This window comes from Limanda limanda, chromosome 5 (assembly GCF_963576545.1).
Source record: "Limanda limanda chromosome 5, fLimLim1.1, whole genome shotgun sequence".
Lineage (NCBI taxonomy): Eukaryota > Metazoa > Chordata > Actinopteri > Pleuronectiformes > Pleuronectidae > Limanda > Limanda limanda.
In genome coordinates this window covers 20,936,477-20,956,270 of record NC_083640.1, presented here as the reverse complement: position 1 = coordinate 20,956,270, position 19,794 = coordinate 20,936,477, and the positions used below count along the sequence as shown (strand labels likewise).

At 41.5% G+C, this 19,794-nt stretch overlaps 1 protein-coding gene across 1 annotated transcript; it reads right to left on the bottom strand.

The window, feature by feature from the left end:
- Positions 1–1,754: 1,754 nt before the first annotated feature.
- septin5a (septin 5a) lies at positions 1,755–8,983 on the bottom strand. Its single transcript, XM_061071479.1, has 11 exons — positions 8,909–8,983; positions 7,031–7,121; positions 6,406–6,492; positions 5,325–5,448; positions 5,099–5,233; positions 4,825–4,942; positions 4,593–4,694; positions 3,055–3,151; positions 2,823–2,958; positions 2,599–2,695; positions 1,755–1,817 (listed from the first exon to the last, which is right to left on the bottom strand). The coding sequence occupies exons 1-11, from the start codon at positions 8,981–8,983 to the stop codon at positions 1,755–1,757; spliced, it is 1,125 nt and encodes a 374-aa protein (XP_060927462.1).
- Between the last annotated feature and the right edge of the window lie 10,811 nt (positions 8,984–19,794).

Here is a 19,794-nt window from a genome sequence, read left to right as displayed (position 1 = left end):
AAGACCACTGTCAAATATTAATGTACAAAGATGTGCAGAACTGAATTTAAGTGCTTGAACACAGTGCTGTTATTTTTACTCACCTACATTTATTTGTTAACTTTAGTTACTATAGTTTTAAAAGTTACTAAAAGTTTGAATGCAAAATGTCTACTCCTATTCAGATACTTTATTCAATTAATAGCAGTAATAGCTAAAATACTCATTATGCAGATTCGTTCCAGAATGATATCATTGTATTATGATAATTGATGCCTTCATGTGTAAAAGGGGATCATTTAAAACTGCCTTACATGTAATAATACAATATAATTTATTTGCTTGTATTAATTATCTGTATCAACAAAAATCTACAAGCACTCACTAGCAGTATAAGTACCCTGAAATTGTATTTTGTTACTTTCCATCACTGCTCCTATACTAACGTTACGTGTGTGTCTCCTCTGACTGACAGGGAGAAGATGTCGTGTGCCATGCAGAGGAAGAATGTCTGCAGGAGATAAAACATGAATCAGCAGATAATGTCCATGCAGCCGCTCCGGCCCCGAACTGCTCGGACTCCGGAAGTGACAGAGGAGGCGGAGCCAGACTGACGAGAAACAAGGGTTTATTTGTCACACCTTTATATAAGAGGGGCACAGGCTGAGCTCAGAGCCTTCAGGCAAAATATGTTCTGTGTCTCAGCATCAGCAGAGTCAACACACACACACGGTCGCGCGCACACACACACACACACACACACACACACACACACACACACACACACACTCAAGCAATCATAGGATACACACCTTCACTGACGAGGGCAGAATTATTAAAACAGAAGCGTAAACACAGCATTTGCTCGTCGTTATTTTCAACACCTCATCGTAGCACAGCAGCAAACTGTGGGTCATGATGCATTTTAATACAAGCACAGGGGCATTGGCTATAAAGCAGTAAAAATAGGTCCACAGCATTCAGCGGGTACGAGTCACGGCAGCATGCTCGCACATGTACCAACCCTCTCATTACGTCAAAGGCTCTCCATTCACAGTTAGCCACTGGCAATAAGTGCATTTTCAGCTCCACCAGCACAGGTAAAAAAATGCTGGAGGAGGATTTTTTTTGACTTGCCATATGTTAGAGAAAAAAAAAGGTTACATGAAGATATTAATGAGGATCAGAGAGGAAATAAACACCTTATTAAAAAGTAAAGTCACTGTGGTACCTCAGCTGTCAGACAAATGGGAGATTTATGGATGTTTACCTGGTGTTGTCTAAGGAAATTTCATGAGATACACACACTCGCTCACGCAAACACACACACACACACACACACACAAACACATAATAAAAAACAATATCCAGGTTCAAGACCAACAACCTAAATTTCTTTACAAAACATCTTATATCACACATGTTCATACCCTGACAGAATATTGAAAAAGGTCTAGCATTGCATTTATAAATTAGATACACTGACTAGTAATTTAAATTACACATTAATATTATATATGTTAAGACTGTTTAACCACAGAAGGTGGAGGGCGGGGGGGGACAAAAACAAAAAAACAACTCTGATGAAACAAGTCTCCGGGCAAACAAACTATACAAAGCACCAAACTGAAGATAAATGTACAACCAGAGTTGCCACTGACACTTGACGTCCATCGCTCCCTTGTCTGGAGGTGTCTCCCACTGTTGTTCAGGGGGGGGGGGGGCGGGGGGGGAACAGCAGGTGGCGCTACAGCTCTGCTCTGCTCTGGGAGATGTCACTGGTCTTTGTGGTGCATCTGCTGTTGCATCTTGTTCAGCATCTCCTGCATCCTCTTCAGCTGCAGGTGGAGAGGAAGGTTTGGACGGGTCAACACATGCATTTACAATTCCCACTGGTTTCACACATAAACAGATTATAAACATTTCGGAAAATGAAGGATTTCCTCTAATGTTGGTTTATGCACGTGGCTGATGAGGCAGCTCTTTGCTCATGAGAAGATGTTTCATGCATTATGTGATTATTTATGAAGAAGACGTGAAACGTTGTGAGATGGGACATGGGCCAAGAAAGATAACAGAAAATGTTGGCACGGATCAGAATATCCTACTCCTCCCTGCTGGTTTATTGCTCTGTATTCTTGAATCCTTAAATAACACTAACTAAATATCTAGTGGCAAAGTTTCCACTTGATGATGCCATGGTGAGATTATTCTCCAAACCAGGGATGATAAAGTGTCAAATCATGCTTGCTTCATGAGTTCATGATGACCAATTTTTGCAAAGGTTTTAGGTTCCACAGCTTGTTTTCCTAATATAAAAGTTTTATATGTTTATATTGACAGGGGAGTTTTCTGAGCACCTTGTGTTTTTCCTCTCTATGCATCTAAGGATTAGTTTTTTGTTTGATTAAACAATTCTCCGGGAAAGACTGACAGAGGACTTGGAGCTTGAAGTTAAAAGTTATCAAGGTCGTGTAAAGAATAAAGAGTAGATGTATAAAAGGGCAAAGATTGAAGCAAAGAATTAGACCTTGTTACATTCATGGTTTCGTCAGTCGTATCAGATATAATAACAAAGGTCATTCATCGTCTGCTGAAGCAGCAAATGATGCTTCATACCTCCTCGTCTTTCAATTTGATGAGTTTCTCAGTTTCCACATCTGGAGTGGACAGGAAGGGGATGGGACTCTCCATTCGGTTGTCCTGAGCCAGTTTACTGAGAGAAGAGGAGGAAATGGAGGAGGTGTGAACGAGACAAATCTGATCTGACATCTGTAGCGACATCAAGCAACATCAGCAGTTTATGTTTACAAAACACCATCAGTGTTCTCTCTCACGCGTACATGGTCATCTCCTGTATGCACTGTGCTCTGTAGTTCTCATAGTGGACGTCACAGGTCACGTCTTTCAGGTCGTGCATGTGCGAGCGAATCAGCATGTTCCTCAGTTTCACAAAGTCACAGTGCGACTGGTTCTCCACTGAAAGAAACCAAAGACAAAGATTCAGTTTAAAACACAAACTGTGTCTGACTCATGCTCAGGCTGACGGGAGAGGAAACACGAAGACCATCGTACCTTCTACGATGCCCCAGGGGTACAGTCGTCCTCGGACCCTCTGACCCCGAGCCTCCACCACCGTGTTGCTGCCGATCACAGCGAAAGGGGTGCACTCCTGCAACACACACACACACACACACACACACACACACACACACACACACACACACACACACACACACACACACACACACACACACACACACACACACACACACACACACACACACACACACACACACACACACACACACACACACACACACACACACACACACACACACACACACACACACACACAGGAGGGCAGCGTTAACTGATGTCTACCCAGAGGAATTTGACGGAGCAAACTGAGCCCTGATACATATTCACAGCTACACACAGTCACAAGGGAAACCTGACTGTAACTGTCGAGACGAGTAAAAGATCTGATCTGATCTGATCTTCCCGGCTGATCAGAGGATTCATGTCACAAGCCTTGGCCTCACCTCGAAGCTGCAGCTACGCTTCGATTTAAGAGAGCAAATATTAAAGGGTCAGTTCACCGGAATTACAAAAAAACACTTAACCTTATTGACTTTGACTTTGTCTCTCGTCATGTAGACAAATCTGGTTTTACTAATCAAGGGTTTTGAGATTCAAAACCTAACTTAACTCATCTTTCTATAGTTTCCGAGTGAAAGCCTCTTCATTGTGTTTCGAAAAAACTGGACAGTCAGTTTCTTTCCGACAGCAGAATCATCCGAAAGTTTTGTGTAACTTTCCAAAATAGATAATTCAATGATCACACCCGAATTTAAGCAGCGTTTGTCAAGATTTGAATTCACAGCTACACAAAACTACCTCTTCATTTCAGACTTTTCATTATGTTCATCACAACACAATAGGGCGATCAGCGGTTAGATGCCCTTCATAACACATGTAAACTCCTGAACTTCTGCAAAAGTTCATAAACAGGTGAAACAGAGTGGAGTGTTTAGTCTGGATAATCCACAGACCTCACCGAACAGATTTCCTACTACAGCTGCATTCAAAAGTTAATTCCCTGTGAAAGTGGCTCACAGCGAAGCCGGTGGATTATCCTGTGAAACGAGGACATTGTTTCAGGACAAACACGTTTCTGTTCAGGTTTTCACAACGTGAGGAATCAAAACTAAACTCTGTAGCTGTGATATTAAGATATTTTACAATCTCTCTACCTGAAACTGAAACTATCTGCATGTGGTATGAATAAGAAAATAAGAAACCATCTTGGCTCAACTACTACTACCTTTTTTAAGCTTTCCATTGCATCTCATTGTTTTCTTTAATCTTTTAATCAAGCTGAATGTCTAATCATATAATATGTTAGATAAAATATGAAACAGGGGTTAAAACAGAGTAAAAAGACTTTGATTGATCTGACAGAGAATTATATTTCAAGAAAGTGAAATATGTCAAATTAGTTATCAATGCAATCAGCATGAAATAATAATTTGTTGTCCTTCTTTTGTTTACTCAGATTCACAATCTGTCGCAAAACATGCAGAAATCTCCAGTCACCGTGCCAGACTCACCTTCAGCTCTTTGTCAAGTTGTTTAAACTCTTCATCCTCGTCGGAGTCACATTCAGGGAACTGGTACACTTTGATCCCGAACTTGTCTATTTCCTCTCGTATCTACACACACACACACAAACACACACACATAAAGACACATCAGAATCAGGGTTATACAGTGAATAATAAAACACAAGGCAAACATCTTGGATTCTCCACGGTGCTGCAGATCTATAGATCCAGGACTCACTCTGTCTTTGAGCTTCTTTATCTCGTTGGGCGTGAGACAGTCAGCTTTTGCAATGAGTGGAATTATGTTGACTTTTTCATGCAGCGCCTTCATGAACTCAACATCGACCGGACGCAGCCTGTGGAGAGAAGTTCAATACTGTTTTAATCGTTGACTTCATGAGGTAGAAAAGGTGCCTCTGTTTGTGTGTGTGTGTGTGTGTGTGTGTGTGTGTGTGTGTGTGTGTGTGTGTGTGTGTGTGTGTGTGTGTGTGTGTGTGTGTGTGTGTTATTACCCGTGCCCAAATGGAGGGATGAAGTAGAGGCAGCAGTGGACCCTGTTGTCCTGGATGTTCTTTCTGTTCAGTCCACTCTCATCCCTGAAGTATTGCTCAAACTGTTGATCTATGTAGTCTGTGATCGGCTTCCAGCTGGGACACACACAGAAACAGACGTCATTAGCAGCTCCTCGAGACCCTGTGAGTTCAGGCTGAGTCAGACACTGCAGATCCTCAGGCTCACCACTCGTTGTTGTTCACGGCGTCTCCGAACCCCGGCGTGTCTACGATGGTCAGCTTGAGTTTGACTCCTTTCTCCTCGATGTCGACCGTGTGCTTGATGATTTCCACTGTTTGGTTGATTCGCTCTGAAAGGCATCGACACGGAGAAGGAGTCGCAGAGTGAGTGAGTGAGTGACAGGGAGGAAAAGAGGGGAAACAACAGATGACGGATGATAATAGAATGATTCATGATTTTGATGGTGTTTCTATTCATTTAGCAACAGTGGCATTATTGATAATCATTATTCCATTGATTAAAAAGCTGTTTAAAAGGATAAAGCTCAAAATGAGAGTTTGATTTTTAGAAACAAATCCATGAAAACAGGTTTTAGTAAAAATTACTTTAACAGTACTAAATTGTACATTTGATTGGGACTATTTTTGTTGATGGATTAATACACATTTGCAGCTCTAGAGGCCGCTACCTAACAGTTCAAACCTGTTATTACATGTTCACCCAGGTTGCACAACAACACACACAACATAACACAATAGTTGTTATGATCAGCTACAGAGAATAACAGGTCAGATACACATCTGACCTGTTATTCTCATGAATACTGGGAAGTGTGGGATTATATTTCAAATTAAGGAGTAAACAATGTATGAGGATATCAGAAATATTTTACAAAAAATGACTGAGTAAACTTTAAACTGCATGAATATCACCGACAACATGAAAGACATGAAACACACATACATCTTTTGTATAAATACAAGGATACGATTAAAACAAGCTTAAACCTACATTCATAAAGGATTGGCAGATTTATCCTTGCATCATATTATATGAAATCTTTATAAGCTAAATTGTCATACTGTGCCCTGATTTAATAAATAACTGGTCTGAAATTTTATCAAAAAATCTTATTTTGGCAGGGATATGTCACCCACAGAAATATGAAATATCACCGACACTACACGTTACCAGTTAATCAAGTGCAAATGTACCAAAAAAGATTTCATCGCTGCAGATGTAGGTCAGATGTTGATGTGCAAAACAAAGATATCAGAGTGAGATGATAAAGAGCAGGAAGACTCACCCTCAGCGTTCAGTAACTTCCTGTCTTTGTAGAGGTCTGTGAGGAACAGGCTGTTGACCAGGGTGGATTTACCCATTCCAGACTCTCCTGCAACACACAGACACACAAATATAATGTGTGTATATCAGATTCAAATGAACTGATTGTAGTGATAGACAATAAACGTCATCATCCTGCATAAATCCATCAGTTTGTATTGAAGCTGTTTTATTACCTCCACCAAGGACGCTATGTTTTTACCCCTGTTTGTGTGTTTTGAATGTTTGTTTGTAAGCAGGATTACACCAAAAACAACAACAAAAGAATTTCCAAAATACATTCGATTGATCTGACAGAGAATTCATGAATCTTGATTAAACAAAATCTGTTATATTCAAGGGACTGATATCTACAAGTGTGTGTAAGTTAGTGCAGCTTGATGTAATTTAAGGGGACTGTTGGGTGGAGGTATGTGAAGTATGTGCTGAACTGAGACTCATTCTAGTTAGAGATGTGTTGATTCAACCTCATGGTCTTTTCAGAGGCTGCAGCTGAATTATATTGTTTCTATAATATCTTGTTCACCGATGTTTACAGGAGAAATACTAGTTTCCTGTAACGTTCGCTCGTTCAGCTCCAAACTGACCTGCCACCATCAGGGTGAAGTCGAAGCCTTTCTTCACCGACTTCCTGTGGACTTGATTGGGCAAAGTTGCAAAACCCACATACTGTTTCTCCTGAGACAGAAAGAAAAGACACAGAAGAGGAAGGAGAAGGTTTTTAGTTTCAGCAAAAAAAATACTTTGTGAAAGAGTCAGTGATGTTTAAATCAGTTCACTTGACAGCTGCTGTCGAGCTGAAACAATCACTGGCAGCTATTTGGATAAATTCTTTGATTTTTTTCCAATATTTGTTCAAGCAGTAAAGCAAATCATTCTCTTGTTACAGCTTCATATGAGGACTTCACTTTAGGCTTGAGGAAAAAAACATTATTCCATCAATAGGAAAAATAATATACTGTGTCCTTAAATTATTGTCTCTAAAATACTCTTTTTCTTTCACGACCAGTTCCAAACAAATAATAATCAGTATACTTTCAAAAAAGGCTGAGAAGTAACTAAGTACATTTACATCAAGTAACTTATTCAAGTTAAATTTTAAGGTACTTGTTATCTCAGTATGATTTATTATTATATGTTAAGATATACGTTTATTGATCCTTTAGGGGCTAAATTGAAAAGCTACATATAATTACACAACATCAACCACACAAGTGCATGTTAATGCGATCGTTATAATTCTATAATGATTCCAAAATTCTGTATGTGTACTTTTACTTTTAGTACTGTAAATATGCCAAACGCTAATAAGTTTTGCAATTGTTTGAAAGCAGGACTTCTTGTATCAAAGTATTTCTACACTGCTTCTTCCACCACTTCACAGTATGCTCACGTTTGAGAAACAACAACATGAAAATAATAGTCTTCTTGTTAAAAGAAGGATAACAAGTTAGAAGAAGTTATTAGGTAATTTGCCTAAGTGGAGAATCGACTCATTATTTCAGCTCTACAATAAAACATCAAAAGTCAGCAGTTTAAAAATAGACGCAGACGCCAAATAACCATTTTAATGTGGAGACAACATGAATCCCTCCGGCTGATGCTTTAAAAACGACCACAACAGACAGGCTGACTTTAAAATCAAGAAAATCTACAACTGCGTGGAAAAACACGCATTCCTCTTCATCCCAGCTGAGAATAACCAGCGTCTCAGATTTTCCACTAAGTCTCTCACAAAGGGAACCACAGGATGCCAGGCTCTCACTGTGTCGGACAGTAGCTCTCAGTCCTGCCGGGTCTCGCTGCCGCATCTGGCAGAACGTCATCTTTACCCTGCAGTGCTGACAAGTGAGATAGAAATACACACTGGAGGCCCCCACCGAGTGCACACACACACACACACACACAAACACACACAAACACACATAACACAGAAGCTGCATTCAACAGAACTGAAAAGCTCTTTTTTAAAACTTTGCAAACACACAAGTCCAACACACAGTCAGAATCCTCGTTAGCTGTCATAACTTGTCACAGGCATTTCCGACAGCCCCCTCGTGTGAGGATCGCTTTCATAAAAACACACAAACACACACACATAGACACACACACACACTCAGATGGTGCAATCACACACACTTGCTCAAACAGCTAGCTGGGTGACAATGAGGAAGGCTGCATATAAATCTGTGCGAAATCATAAGAAATAAAGCATTCAATTATCCCAGCAGTGAGTCTGTCACCCTGCAGCCGTTTCCCAAGAGTGAACTGAACTCAGAGACGTCCAGAGAAAAGTCAGAATAACATTAGAAAGATGCTGACAGTGAGTTTACAGGTGTGAGGACTTCCTGTTTCTGCATTTCCAAAACCAATCCTGAACTCTGAGACTTTATATTTCAGTGTACTCTGAAAGATCTTCTTTGTTTATCCTGCATTTATCTCCTCCGACGAATCCAGACCTTTACCTTCTGTCTGGCCGTCCTCACTCGTGGGCACAGCAGCCGTTCCACCAGTTTCTCCTGCAGCATGATGGCATCCATCCCAAACCGCTCCGACACTGACGGACCAAAATAGCCACGGGTCTCAGAACGTCGAAAAATAAACCCAGCAGGAAACAGGATGCAGCAAAGACTATACTAGCTTATAAACTCGTCTGTCCCTTTCTCTCTGTCCCTCAAATGTCTCTGATGCACCTCTTTCCTGTTTGTGCTCTTTAAATCAGACCCCTTTGTTCCTCTTATTCTCCTTCTCTGGATTCCCTTTTCTTTTCTTTTCCCCTGCCTGCCCTCCTCCTTTCTCCGCTTCTTTCCTTCCTTTGCCCTGTGGCGCTCCGGCTCTCCCTGTCCAGACAGGTACGGAGGAATTCTGTCTGAGAGGGAGGGAAACGGGAGAGAGGGAGCACGAGAGAGAGGTGGCAATTTGAGGGAGGAAACGGGGCAGGGATGGAAGCAGCGAAAGTCTAAAAGAAACTCATTCATTCCGCCTGTGCTCCCTCCCCCAGCTGCGACAGTTGAAAAATAAAAGTCTGCGCTGAGTGAAGTGACCACGGTAACGAGGAGGAGTAGACGGACGGACAGAAAGGGTTGCGTTCACTTTTAAAATATATGAAACAATAGAAGAGCTGGTTTGAACTCGACTGTGACAAAGCTGAGGCAGATAAAGACACAAACGCTGCAGGAACAGACCTGAGCAGTGAGATAATCAAGAGAATTAACACGTCAATATGTTTGGTGCAGCTGTGATGGTTTGACTACACATCCTCACCTGAGCTTCATATTCTCGTGTCACATGTGTTGTATTGAAAAGTGTTTGTGTCTCCTAACTTTTGGTTATACTTGAATGATTCATATCTTGATTTATAATGTATTATGTGTATTATTCGTTTTGAGCACCTCAAAAATGATTCACGGGTGTTTTTCTTTTCATTTTCAGTTAATTTATTTTCCAATATTTTTCCTCCAGATGACCAAGATAGCTTATTCTACTTTTGAACAAATTTAACACATATAGAAAGCTTTAATCAGGATGCTGGTTATAATTTATGCTTTATCTCTGGTTCGTCTCTGGTTCGACTCCACAGAGAAACAACAAAAAGACGAACCTGGACTGATCTGTCCAAAAATCCAAGAGGATTCTCGTACATGGCTGCTCACTGCTCTGTGTGTCCTGCACCAGGTTAAAAGCAGAGGTTAAATTTCCCTACAATTGCATGAGTGTGCTTGTGCATGTCTGTGCATGTGTTTGGGACAAATAAATGTATCTTAACCTTACTTTTTTCAAAAAGCTTTAATCAGGATGCTGGTTATAATTCATGCTTTATTTTGAAACTAATATTTCTCTAAATAAACCCATTAAACAACACAGTTTACTGTTTACAACTGCTGTTTTGTTTTGATCACATCAGGATTACCTTCACTATAAGTAATAGTTCAACATTTTTAACACATTTACTATATTTTACAGCAAGTGAATCAGTTTTGTGGGGTCATTACAATTCTTGTAGCGGATATCTATGATGTCATTTAACTTAAAGTTTAGAAAGTCCCGCTCAAGACTTTGATTAAAGGGATGCAAAGGAAATCAGCCATCATGTTGTCTACTCTGGTTACTCTCAGTGTGTGTGTGTGTGTGTGTGTGTGTGTGTGTGTGTGTGTGTGTGTGTGTGTGTGTGTGTGTGTGTGTGTGTGTGTGTGTGTGTGTGTGTGTGTGTGTGTGTGTGTGCGTGTGTGTGTGGAGGTGAATGAGGTGCATGTCATGGCAGAGGTTGAACTTGATTCCTTCCAGATGTGATGGTGGTTTTTGTGTGTGTGTATGTGTGTGTGTGTGTGTGTGTGTGTGTGTGTGTCTGTGTGGGTGTGTCCGCCTCATACATGATGTGGGCAGCAGAGCTTAAATGCTCTTTGAAATAGAAGAAGCTGAAGCTGTTTAGTTCTTTTTTTTCCTCCTCCTCAGCTCGGCAACACCCCGCGGTGATGCCACGTACAGGATGCAAACGTCCCACGTCTCTCCACAGGAGGGAGACAGAGGACCCGACTCGGATTTTTTAAAAGTTCATGATTTTGGGAAGAAACACTTGAGGTGTTCTCAGCCATGACAGTGAGGCTGATGATAGAAGAAGAGCTGAGGTGATGAAGGAGTGAGTTGGTGTATGTGGCGGGGGGGTGGGAGGGTCAATCTGAATTGCAGATAGGAACAGATGCCATGAAATGGTATTACAATAGACCCCCGACTAAACCCCCACCTCCAGCACCACTCTGTGGCCAGCTGTCTATTCACGCACACACACACACACGCACACGCACACGCACACGCACACGCACACGCACACGCACACGCACACACACACACACACACACACACACACACACACACACACACACACACACACACAGATGCACTAAATATAATCTGCAAGTCTAATGAGATCATTATGTTCACTGAACAGCGTCAGAGGGTTAGGGACGTAACCTAAAGAAGTGATGCAAGCCATCACATTGTAATGAGGCCATTTTATGGTGACGTCATCATGATTCATGCATTTATACAATCTGATTGGTCGCAGAAGTCGATGCATTACTACAGTGTGTGATGTAATTTTCTCGTTTTGTGATGACGTTATTCCTTCCATAACATCGTGAATAACTTTGCGGGCTATATAAGATTCAGGTCATGTCTATATAATCCTATAGAGATATCTTGGAAAATGTGTTTTTCAGACCATATTGTTGACCTTGACCTTGACCTTTGACCAATCAGCTCCCAATATAAATTGCCTGGAGACGCCCTCACAAGTAGTGTTCCCATAACAAGTTTAGTGGGAATCCATCAGGGAGCTTTGAAGTTATTTCGTTCAAACACACACGGAGATGAATGAAAATTAAGGAAGAGGATGACTGGGTGAAATGTTAAGGTACCAGAAGAGATTTTGAATTATGAAATACTGTGTATGTCCTTCCCTCTTGATTTGTGAACACATTTATGGTCAAACTTATGAAATATCAATGCACTCTGAGGAAGTCGATCACTGCCGGAACATCTGGATAAAGAGCTTAAAACTCTTGAAACTTGCAAGACGACGTTACCAAAGTTACCAAACACACATGGTTGATATGTGAGATCTAAATTGTCAGAGTTTCAGGTCGGCTTCACCTCTTTGCTCGTTTCCAGCTGATCAAACAGAGAGAGGGTCGGATGTAGAACAGCAGGTGCAAAGAGACTTTGAGGAGGAACCATGACTCAGGACTAATGACTGGAAACACAAGCTGCTGTATGTGTGGGTGACTTTAAAATCTTCAAACTCCGCTCTTCACTATATAACTGTGAGTCTGCGCTTCTGTGTTTGTTTGTCAGTTCTGCAGAGGCACAGATCCAGAGATCAGCCACTCGGGCAGCAGGCTCAGCTTCTTCCTCTCACTTATTACAAAGCTTCGGCCTTAACGGAAGCATCTCTCAAAAGACCACAGCGGTCGACTTCACCGCCAGGCTACACACAAACACACACAGACACACAAACACACACAATACAGCTACAGAAACATACAGGACAATATCCAAATGAATCTGGTCCAGCACTGCACACATTACTCCTTACCGCCGAACAGTTTCAAGACACCACAACCCAAACACACAGACGACGGGCGAAAAAATAATTTAAAAATCTAAACTCAGCGTGAGAAGAATCACACATCTGACAGTCCAGCTTGTTCACACTTTAAAGTCTCAGACAAACCCGCTGGGTTAAGGTTTCTGTCGGATCATCTGACTGGTCCACCGCTGAACGTGTTTGTACAAGATAACGAAGGCTGAGGCTGTTAGAGCAGCAAGAAGGTTGTGGGTTTAAATCCTCTCTGTGTGGAGTTTACGTGTTCTCCCCGTGTCTGTGGGGGTTTTCTCCAGGTCCACAGACATGCAGACTGGGTTTATGATAATTGGAGATTAAATTTCTCACAAAATTGGAGCGTGAAAAGTTGTTGGTCTCTTTATTTCGGCACGGCAATACACTGGAGATCTGTCCAGGGTTTTATTTCTGTACAAATTAAAAAATGTGGAAGAATGGGATATTTCATCTTGTCTCTGTAACTGGGTCTCCTGCATGAAAATGTTAAAAGAAACTGACTAAATTAACTGAAGTGAATTATGTTCGTTATGACTTTGAGCCAAATGCTCATATCAACATGATTCTATAGCTGACATCTTCATGTTGAGGGTTCTATGTTCTAAACCTGTCTCCTTCTAATTCAGTTCCTGTACAACTAAACCATGACTGCAAATATCATAATCTTATTTAGGTGCACAGTAACGACGAAATTTATTTCCAAACCTGCTGCTGCTATCATGGAAACCACAGACAAAGTGACTCTGGGTGTGAAACTCACACTCTGGTGTGACAGTTATGTGCTTGGGTCAACAAAAAAGAATATGTTGTCGCCAGACACATTACATTGACTTTAGCTGTATAGATAATTTCCACTCTCTTAGATTAGTGTGTCAAAATTGTAGCATTTGCTAAATAACTAAACACAAAGCGTAGCTAAAGCTAAAGCTGGTCAGTGTATCATTAGTTTAGCAGATATTTGGTCATAATCCTACGAAATTTACCCCTGATGATGGTTAAAAGGTTAATAAGAGATTTCAAGTTATTACAATTTATCCTGAAATTAACATAAATGTCTAAAAGTTGCTGGAATATCTTGTTCTCAGCTGAGGATCAAAGACCTACAGACCATTAGTGCCCCCCCCCCTCCCCAGAGCCACAGCACAGGTGTAACTGAAAGTGAAAATGAAAGAGGAATTACTGGTAGTGGGAAAAGAAAAACTACTGTATATAAAAATATATCTTCAAGCGAAATAAGAACATCGGTATTTAGTTGCTTTCAACCCTTCCTCAGAACGGAGACATGATCTTGAGAATCAATCATCAAGTGGTATAAAATGGTGGGTTTAGAATCCTGTGGAGTCTCTGCAGCAGCAGCCAGACGCCCTGTGATGCAGCAATGAGGAGCAGTGAGGAGCAGTGAGGAGCAGTGAGGAGCAGTGAGGAGCAGTGAGGAGCAGTGACCTTTACCGAGGACTTCTCTGCCTCTCCCTGCTGTCCAGCTGGCACTTTCACACCATTAACCCTGACCGCTTCCTCCACATTGCAAACAGTGAGTGAGGCAGACGAGGGTAAGAGGGAGAAGAAGAGGGGTGATGGGAGGGGGTGAGGGTCGGAGGGCCTGCTGGAGAGGGGGTGTCAAAACAGCATAAATGGACCCAAAGTCTCCGGGCTCCCCCCTCCCTCCTCCCCCCTGTGTTTTCTCTCCTTGGAGATGCAGAGGCCTGCGTGCACTTGGCTCTTAAACATGCTAATCTGACAGCATGTAATTGCTCAGGCAACAATAAAATAGCTTCAATGAAGGACACTTGGCGATCAGAGGCCAGTTTTAGCATCCGCCCACTCAGAGACGAGGGACACTGGTGGGAACAACACGGCTCCTCAACGTTGAATGATACAAACAAGTCAGTTAAATGTCTGTCGGACCAAAGGCAGAAGAAAGTGTGTCGAGAGGACGGAAGTTTTTGGTCTGTGTCACAGATTTCTAATCTAAAAACACATCAAACAGCGACGGTGCTGCTCTAGTTCTTTCATTACAAAAAACAGGAGCACTGAGGTTTATTTTTAGTTCACATGCTCGGTTCTGCTGCTGTTAGTGAGTGTTGAGCCGAATGCACCATTTACTACTGTTAGTTTAAACCTACATTCGCCAGTTGTTAGAGGAAATTATCTAGATTTTTTAAATGAAACAATATATTTAAGACCTGTTACAAAAGGTTAACATATTCAGGAGCTTTGAATGAGCTTTAAGTCGAGTGATTACGTCATGGTTTTGGGAGATGAACCAACTCAAACTAACTGTGTTAGTTTGGTCTCTTCTTGGGATTTGACGAAACTGCAACTATTCTCAGACACGAACTCTGGAAAGTGTCGGGAAAATTGTAATCGGGACAATTTTTCCACCCTTTCTAATTAGTTGAACGCAGCAGGAGATTTTCCGGCTCAGACACGTTCACAACAACAGGACCAAGCTGGGGGCGGAGCCTGGATAGGGCAGCACGTGACGTATTAATTCCACTGCAGAAAGCACATTGTTATTGTTTGCAGCACATCCACATGGCGCCGGCACTAATCGTTAAAACCTCCTGAATCCTGTTGTCTTTTTAAGTTGAGGTCTTTATTGACATCTTCTATGTGTACGACAGCTCTTTCAGGAAAATTGTAATGTTGTGTGATTTCATAGGTTGTTTAGCTTTGAACTGACGTGACTGAAACAAACCAACCAATCTACGTCCCCTCTGGGGTTTCATACAGTTTCTAAATCTAATATTATTCTGCCTGCTCTGGAAATTTGGAGCAAATCAAGTCTCTGTCGGAAGATTTAGTTTTTGTCTTTTCTTTACTTCTATTTCCTCTTCAATATGGAAAATAAACTGTTTAAAGCCACAGATCTGACAAACTCATGGATGAGACCCATGAAGCCACAATCTCTAGATTTGTATCTGTATGCTTATTTGTCTATTTCTATTGGACTCTATTACTATTATTGTTTACCACTGGAGACTCATTGGTTGTCTTTCTTTGGCTTTTCCAAACTTCAGCAAGAGAAAGAGTGATTTATAAAGTTTCACTCTGATTTGAACAAGTCACACACTGTGTTCAAACTGTGTCAGCCTCTCAAAGTGTGGAATGAGATCATTTAAAGGAATAGTTCCACATTTTTGGAACACACGTCTGCGAGGGTCACCATAATGAGGATCAGTATTTCCCCCCCAGAAATAAAACTATTTATTTCATAGGAAAACTTCAAGTTAAAAAGATCCCAGACTTCTTGTGTCAACCACTCACTCCTCCTGGTTCTGTTCAGGAGATGGAGCCACAGGGGGCTCAAATCCCCACTTTCCACACCCCACCCATCCCCCCGAGACGCTCTGCAGCTGGTCCTCACCAGGAGCCGGTGACGATCCCATCTGTGGCAGCGAGAGTGTGTTTAAAGAGTGAGAGGAGGAGTGAGAGGAGGAGTGAGTGTATCTGAAGTGAAGTTACACATGTGTTTTATACGTCTGACTCAACATCTGTCCACTCCTGCAGTGAGACATCTTGGGAAGTGATGATGAAGACAACAAGATGTGATAAAGTGGAAAATATAAATTACCGTTAATTTGATCCCACTTTCTAATAACACTTTTTTAGGAGGTTGTACTGGCAACTTTTCGGCTGCTGAGCCATTCAGAATGCTTTTATCAGAATCAGAATTCTTTTAATTGCCAAGTATATTTGCACATACAGGAAATTGCCTTGGTGTGGTTGGTGCACATAAATAACAATCAGACATATACAACAATATATATATATATATATATATATATATATATATATATATATATATATATATATATATATATATCTAAAACAATATGAAACAAATTTAAAAACGAGTACAAGTTACTGTTCATCTCAATTATAAACTCCCCCGGTGTCATCATCTGGAGAAGTGATTATAGACTTTCTTTGTTTAACCCCTCATTTTACTAATTATTCTGCAAAACTGTATTAGTCACCTCCTGTAATTATTTGTACTTTGTGACCTTACATATGTCATACAGTTATATCATTATTAATTATCCATAATAAATCTGTGTATTTCTGTGTTTTTATATGTTTTTGATATCAAACTGTTAGAAACAAGTAGAAGAAAACCTGCCGGGCTAAATCTGCCACATTTACATGTTGGACGCATGCTAATTATTGTGCATTGTCCCTTGTGGATAAATACAAATAATCAGATACAGTGATTACTAAAGAGTGTCTCACTTTCCAATTAGCCATCAGGTCTGCACTTATAAATAAGATGTCAGAATAAGTGACGTAAAGGTTAATAATACAGGGTTTTTCAAAACAATAAATTAAATATCAACATTCACATTCATTAGCTTGGACCTTGTGCTGAAACTGAACTATTGTTTCAAGGATCAAGAATGAACAGTTTTCATTCAAATCTTACTCTGACGTTGAAGGAGAAGAGCTCAGGAAAACTGAAAATCATGTGATTTGATCAAAGGCTCATAAACTAAGCACTAATGGACTTTATGGTGAGACTTTTTGTTGTTACAAGGATCAAGGACAGATTAAGTATCTTTATTCTAATCTTAATCTGATGCGGAGAGGTGCTCAGAAAAATGTTTTCAGGTTATCACGTGAGACTCATTTATTAACTACTTTTTGAGGCTGCAACACTGGAAATACTGGAGCGTGCCGTCATTCCATGTGGTCCTAAAGGTCCTAAAGGTCAGGATGTTCCTACAGTGCTATAGCTGTTATTCAGAGGTGCTACATCATTTGACCCTCTGTGCATCACTAAATCAGGGTGACGCCATATCCAAGCTAACTGTCCATAAAACTGTGATTTTTCTCTGTGATCAAAAATATTCCATGAATATCCTCCCACACACCGAGAATAATCACCACACGGGATTGTGGGTAGGGCAGATGGAGTCGTCCAGTCCTTCGTATCAGAGAAGTGTTAAAAACAGATTAAAAAAAGACTGTTGCCTGGCAACGGAAAAATCACAGCGAATGAAGTCCCATGAAGTGATGGGACTTTGAAGGAGGAGGAGGGAAATTTGGACAGAGGAAGAGGAGAAGAGAAGTCACTGGGAACGTTGATTCAGGATTGAATATCAGTTATCTCCTCCTCCTCCTCCTCCTCCTCCTCCTCCTCCTCCTCCTCCTCCTCCTCCTCCTCAAGAATAGGAAATTTTTTTCTGGAAGTGTCCAACAGGGTCAGATGCAGTGGAGTATGTGGGAGTGATGAACGTTTCACAGCCAGCAACAAAACCCACAAGGTGTAAAAACTGTGTAGTAATCGGAATACTGAGCGTGAGTGAACCACTCTACGTGGATGAAAATTAATATGAAGAGAGAAACGTTTGCTTTGATTGTAACGTTAGATCTTTTTTATGTTTCTGCACAAAATGCTGCAAACTACATCTCTACAAGAATAATGCTAATCCAGGTTCCCAGTAAATCTACTCATACGCTTGTGTGCCTGTGTGTGTCTGTGTGTGTGTGTGTGTGTGTGTGTGTGTGTGTGTGTGTGTGTGTGTGTGTGTGTGTGTGTGTGTGTGTGTGTGTATGTGTGTGTGGTTATGATGCATGTGACCACATTGATTTCAGCCCCTGGATTTGGTCCAATAGTACATTTGTGTGAGAAAATAAATTTGTAGTCAACCTGACCAGTTTCTATGCGGTAGGAGATGGACAACGTGCACAAAGGAGAGTAAATACTGGACCAATATGAACTTATATATATATATGAAAAAAAAAAAAAAATATATATATATATATATATATATATATATAATGATAACAATAAATGTATACTTTTCTTGACAAAGTAACAAAATGCTTCACAAAGGGATGAAACAAAAATAAAACAAGTTAAAACACTAAACTAAATGAAATAAATTGGGCTAGTAATGATTTTTTTTATCCTTCTTATTGCTGTTTGACTTTTTAATTTAGGTTTATTGTAAAGCATGTTTTAATACCAGTGGTAAAAGTATTGCATTTGTTTTCAGGTACCAGTATTTACTTCATACATTGACTGTTATATATTATTTAGAGGTACAAGGGTTGTAGACATTTAATCTATTGTTGTATTTAAATGTGTTGAATTATTAGCCGATCAAAATAACAGGAATCACTGAATCATTTAAGCAAACCAACATGCTACCACTTATCTACAGTCACCAGACACCATGAACAGAGCAAGTGGAGGAGGAGGAGGAGGAGGAGGAGGAGGAGGAGGAGGAGGAGGAGGAGGAGGAGGAGGAGGAGGAGGAGGAGGAGGAGGAGGAAGGCCCGGGGTCATCACTGAGCATCACCTCCCCTGAAGGCTCATGTGGCAGCTTCGTTTTCCTGCTGAACCTTCACCAGGAAGGATTCAACCAACAGTAGCGACTGAAATAATGCTGAAGTCGAGCTGATGTAACGTTGAGAATTAGATCAACTTGAGGACAGATAACTGCTCCTATTTGTGTCAGGGAGCGGAGAAGAGGAGGGATGGAGAGAAGGGAGAGTAGGGATGGAGAGAAAGGAGAGAATGGAGGAAGAGGGAGAGGAAGGAGAGGAGGGAGGAGAGGAGGGATGGAGAGGAGGGACGAGAGGGAGGAGAGGAGGGATGGCGAGGAAGGAGACAAGGGAGGGGTGGAGAAGGAGAAGGATGAGAGGATGGAGGGAGAGGATGGAGAGGAGGGAAGGATGGAGAGGAAGGAGAGGAGGGATGGGGAGGATGGAGAGGAGAGGAGGGATGGAGATGAGAAAGGGATGGATAGTGAGGAAAGGAGGGAGGGGTGGAGGCATGCTGATGCTGTGACGCCGGCCTGCTCCACATATGCGTCTAAAAATGAAATCTAACCTCCTCCTCCTCCTCCTCCTCCTCCTCCTCCTCCTCCTCCTCCTCCTCCTCCTCCTCCTCCTGTCAGTGTGGAGAGCAGAGCTCAGTCTGTGGTGGCATGGCTGCTCTCACCAGTCTTCATGCATCTCTCACACAAAACATCGAATAAAGACCCACGCTAACACATCCGCTCAGAAGCGTGAACACCGCCTGTGATGCTGCAGCAGCCGCGACGCTGATCTCAGACAGAACCTCTCAATAAACACGTTTAATTCACCAGAACACAGAAAATTAGCGTTTCTTACCTCCGCGTTGTCCTCTGTTGGCCATTATGATGGATGAGGAGGAAGAGGAGGAAGAGGAGGAAGAAGAGGAGGAGGAGGCGCAGGTGCAGGGATGTGCAGCGACGCCCAGAGACA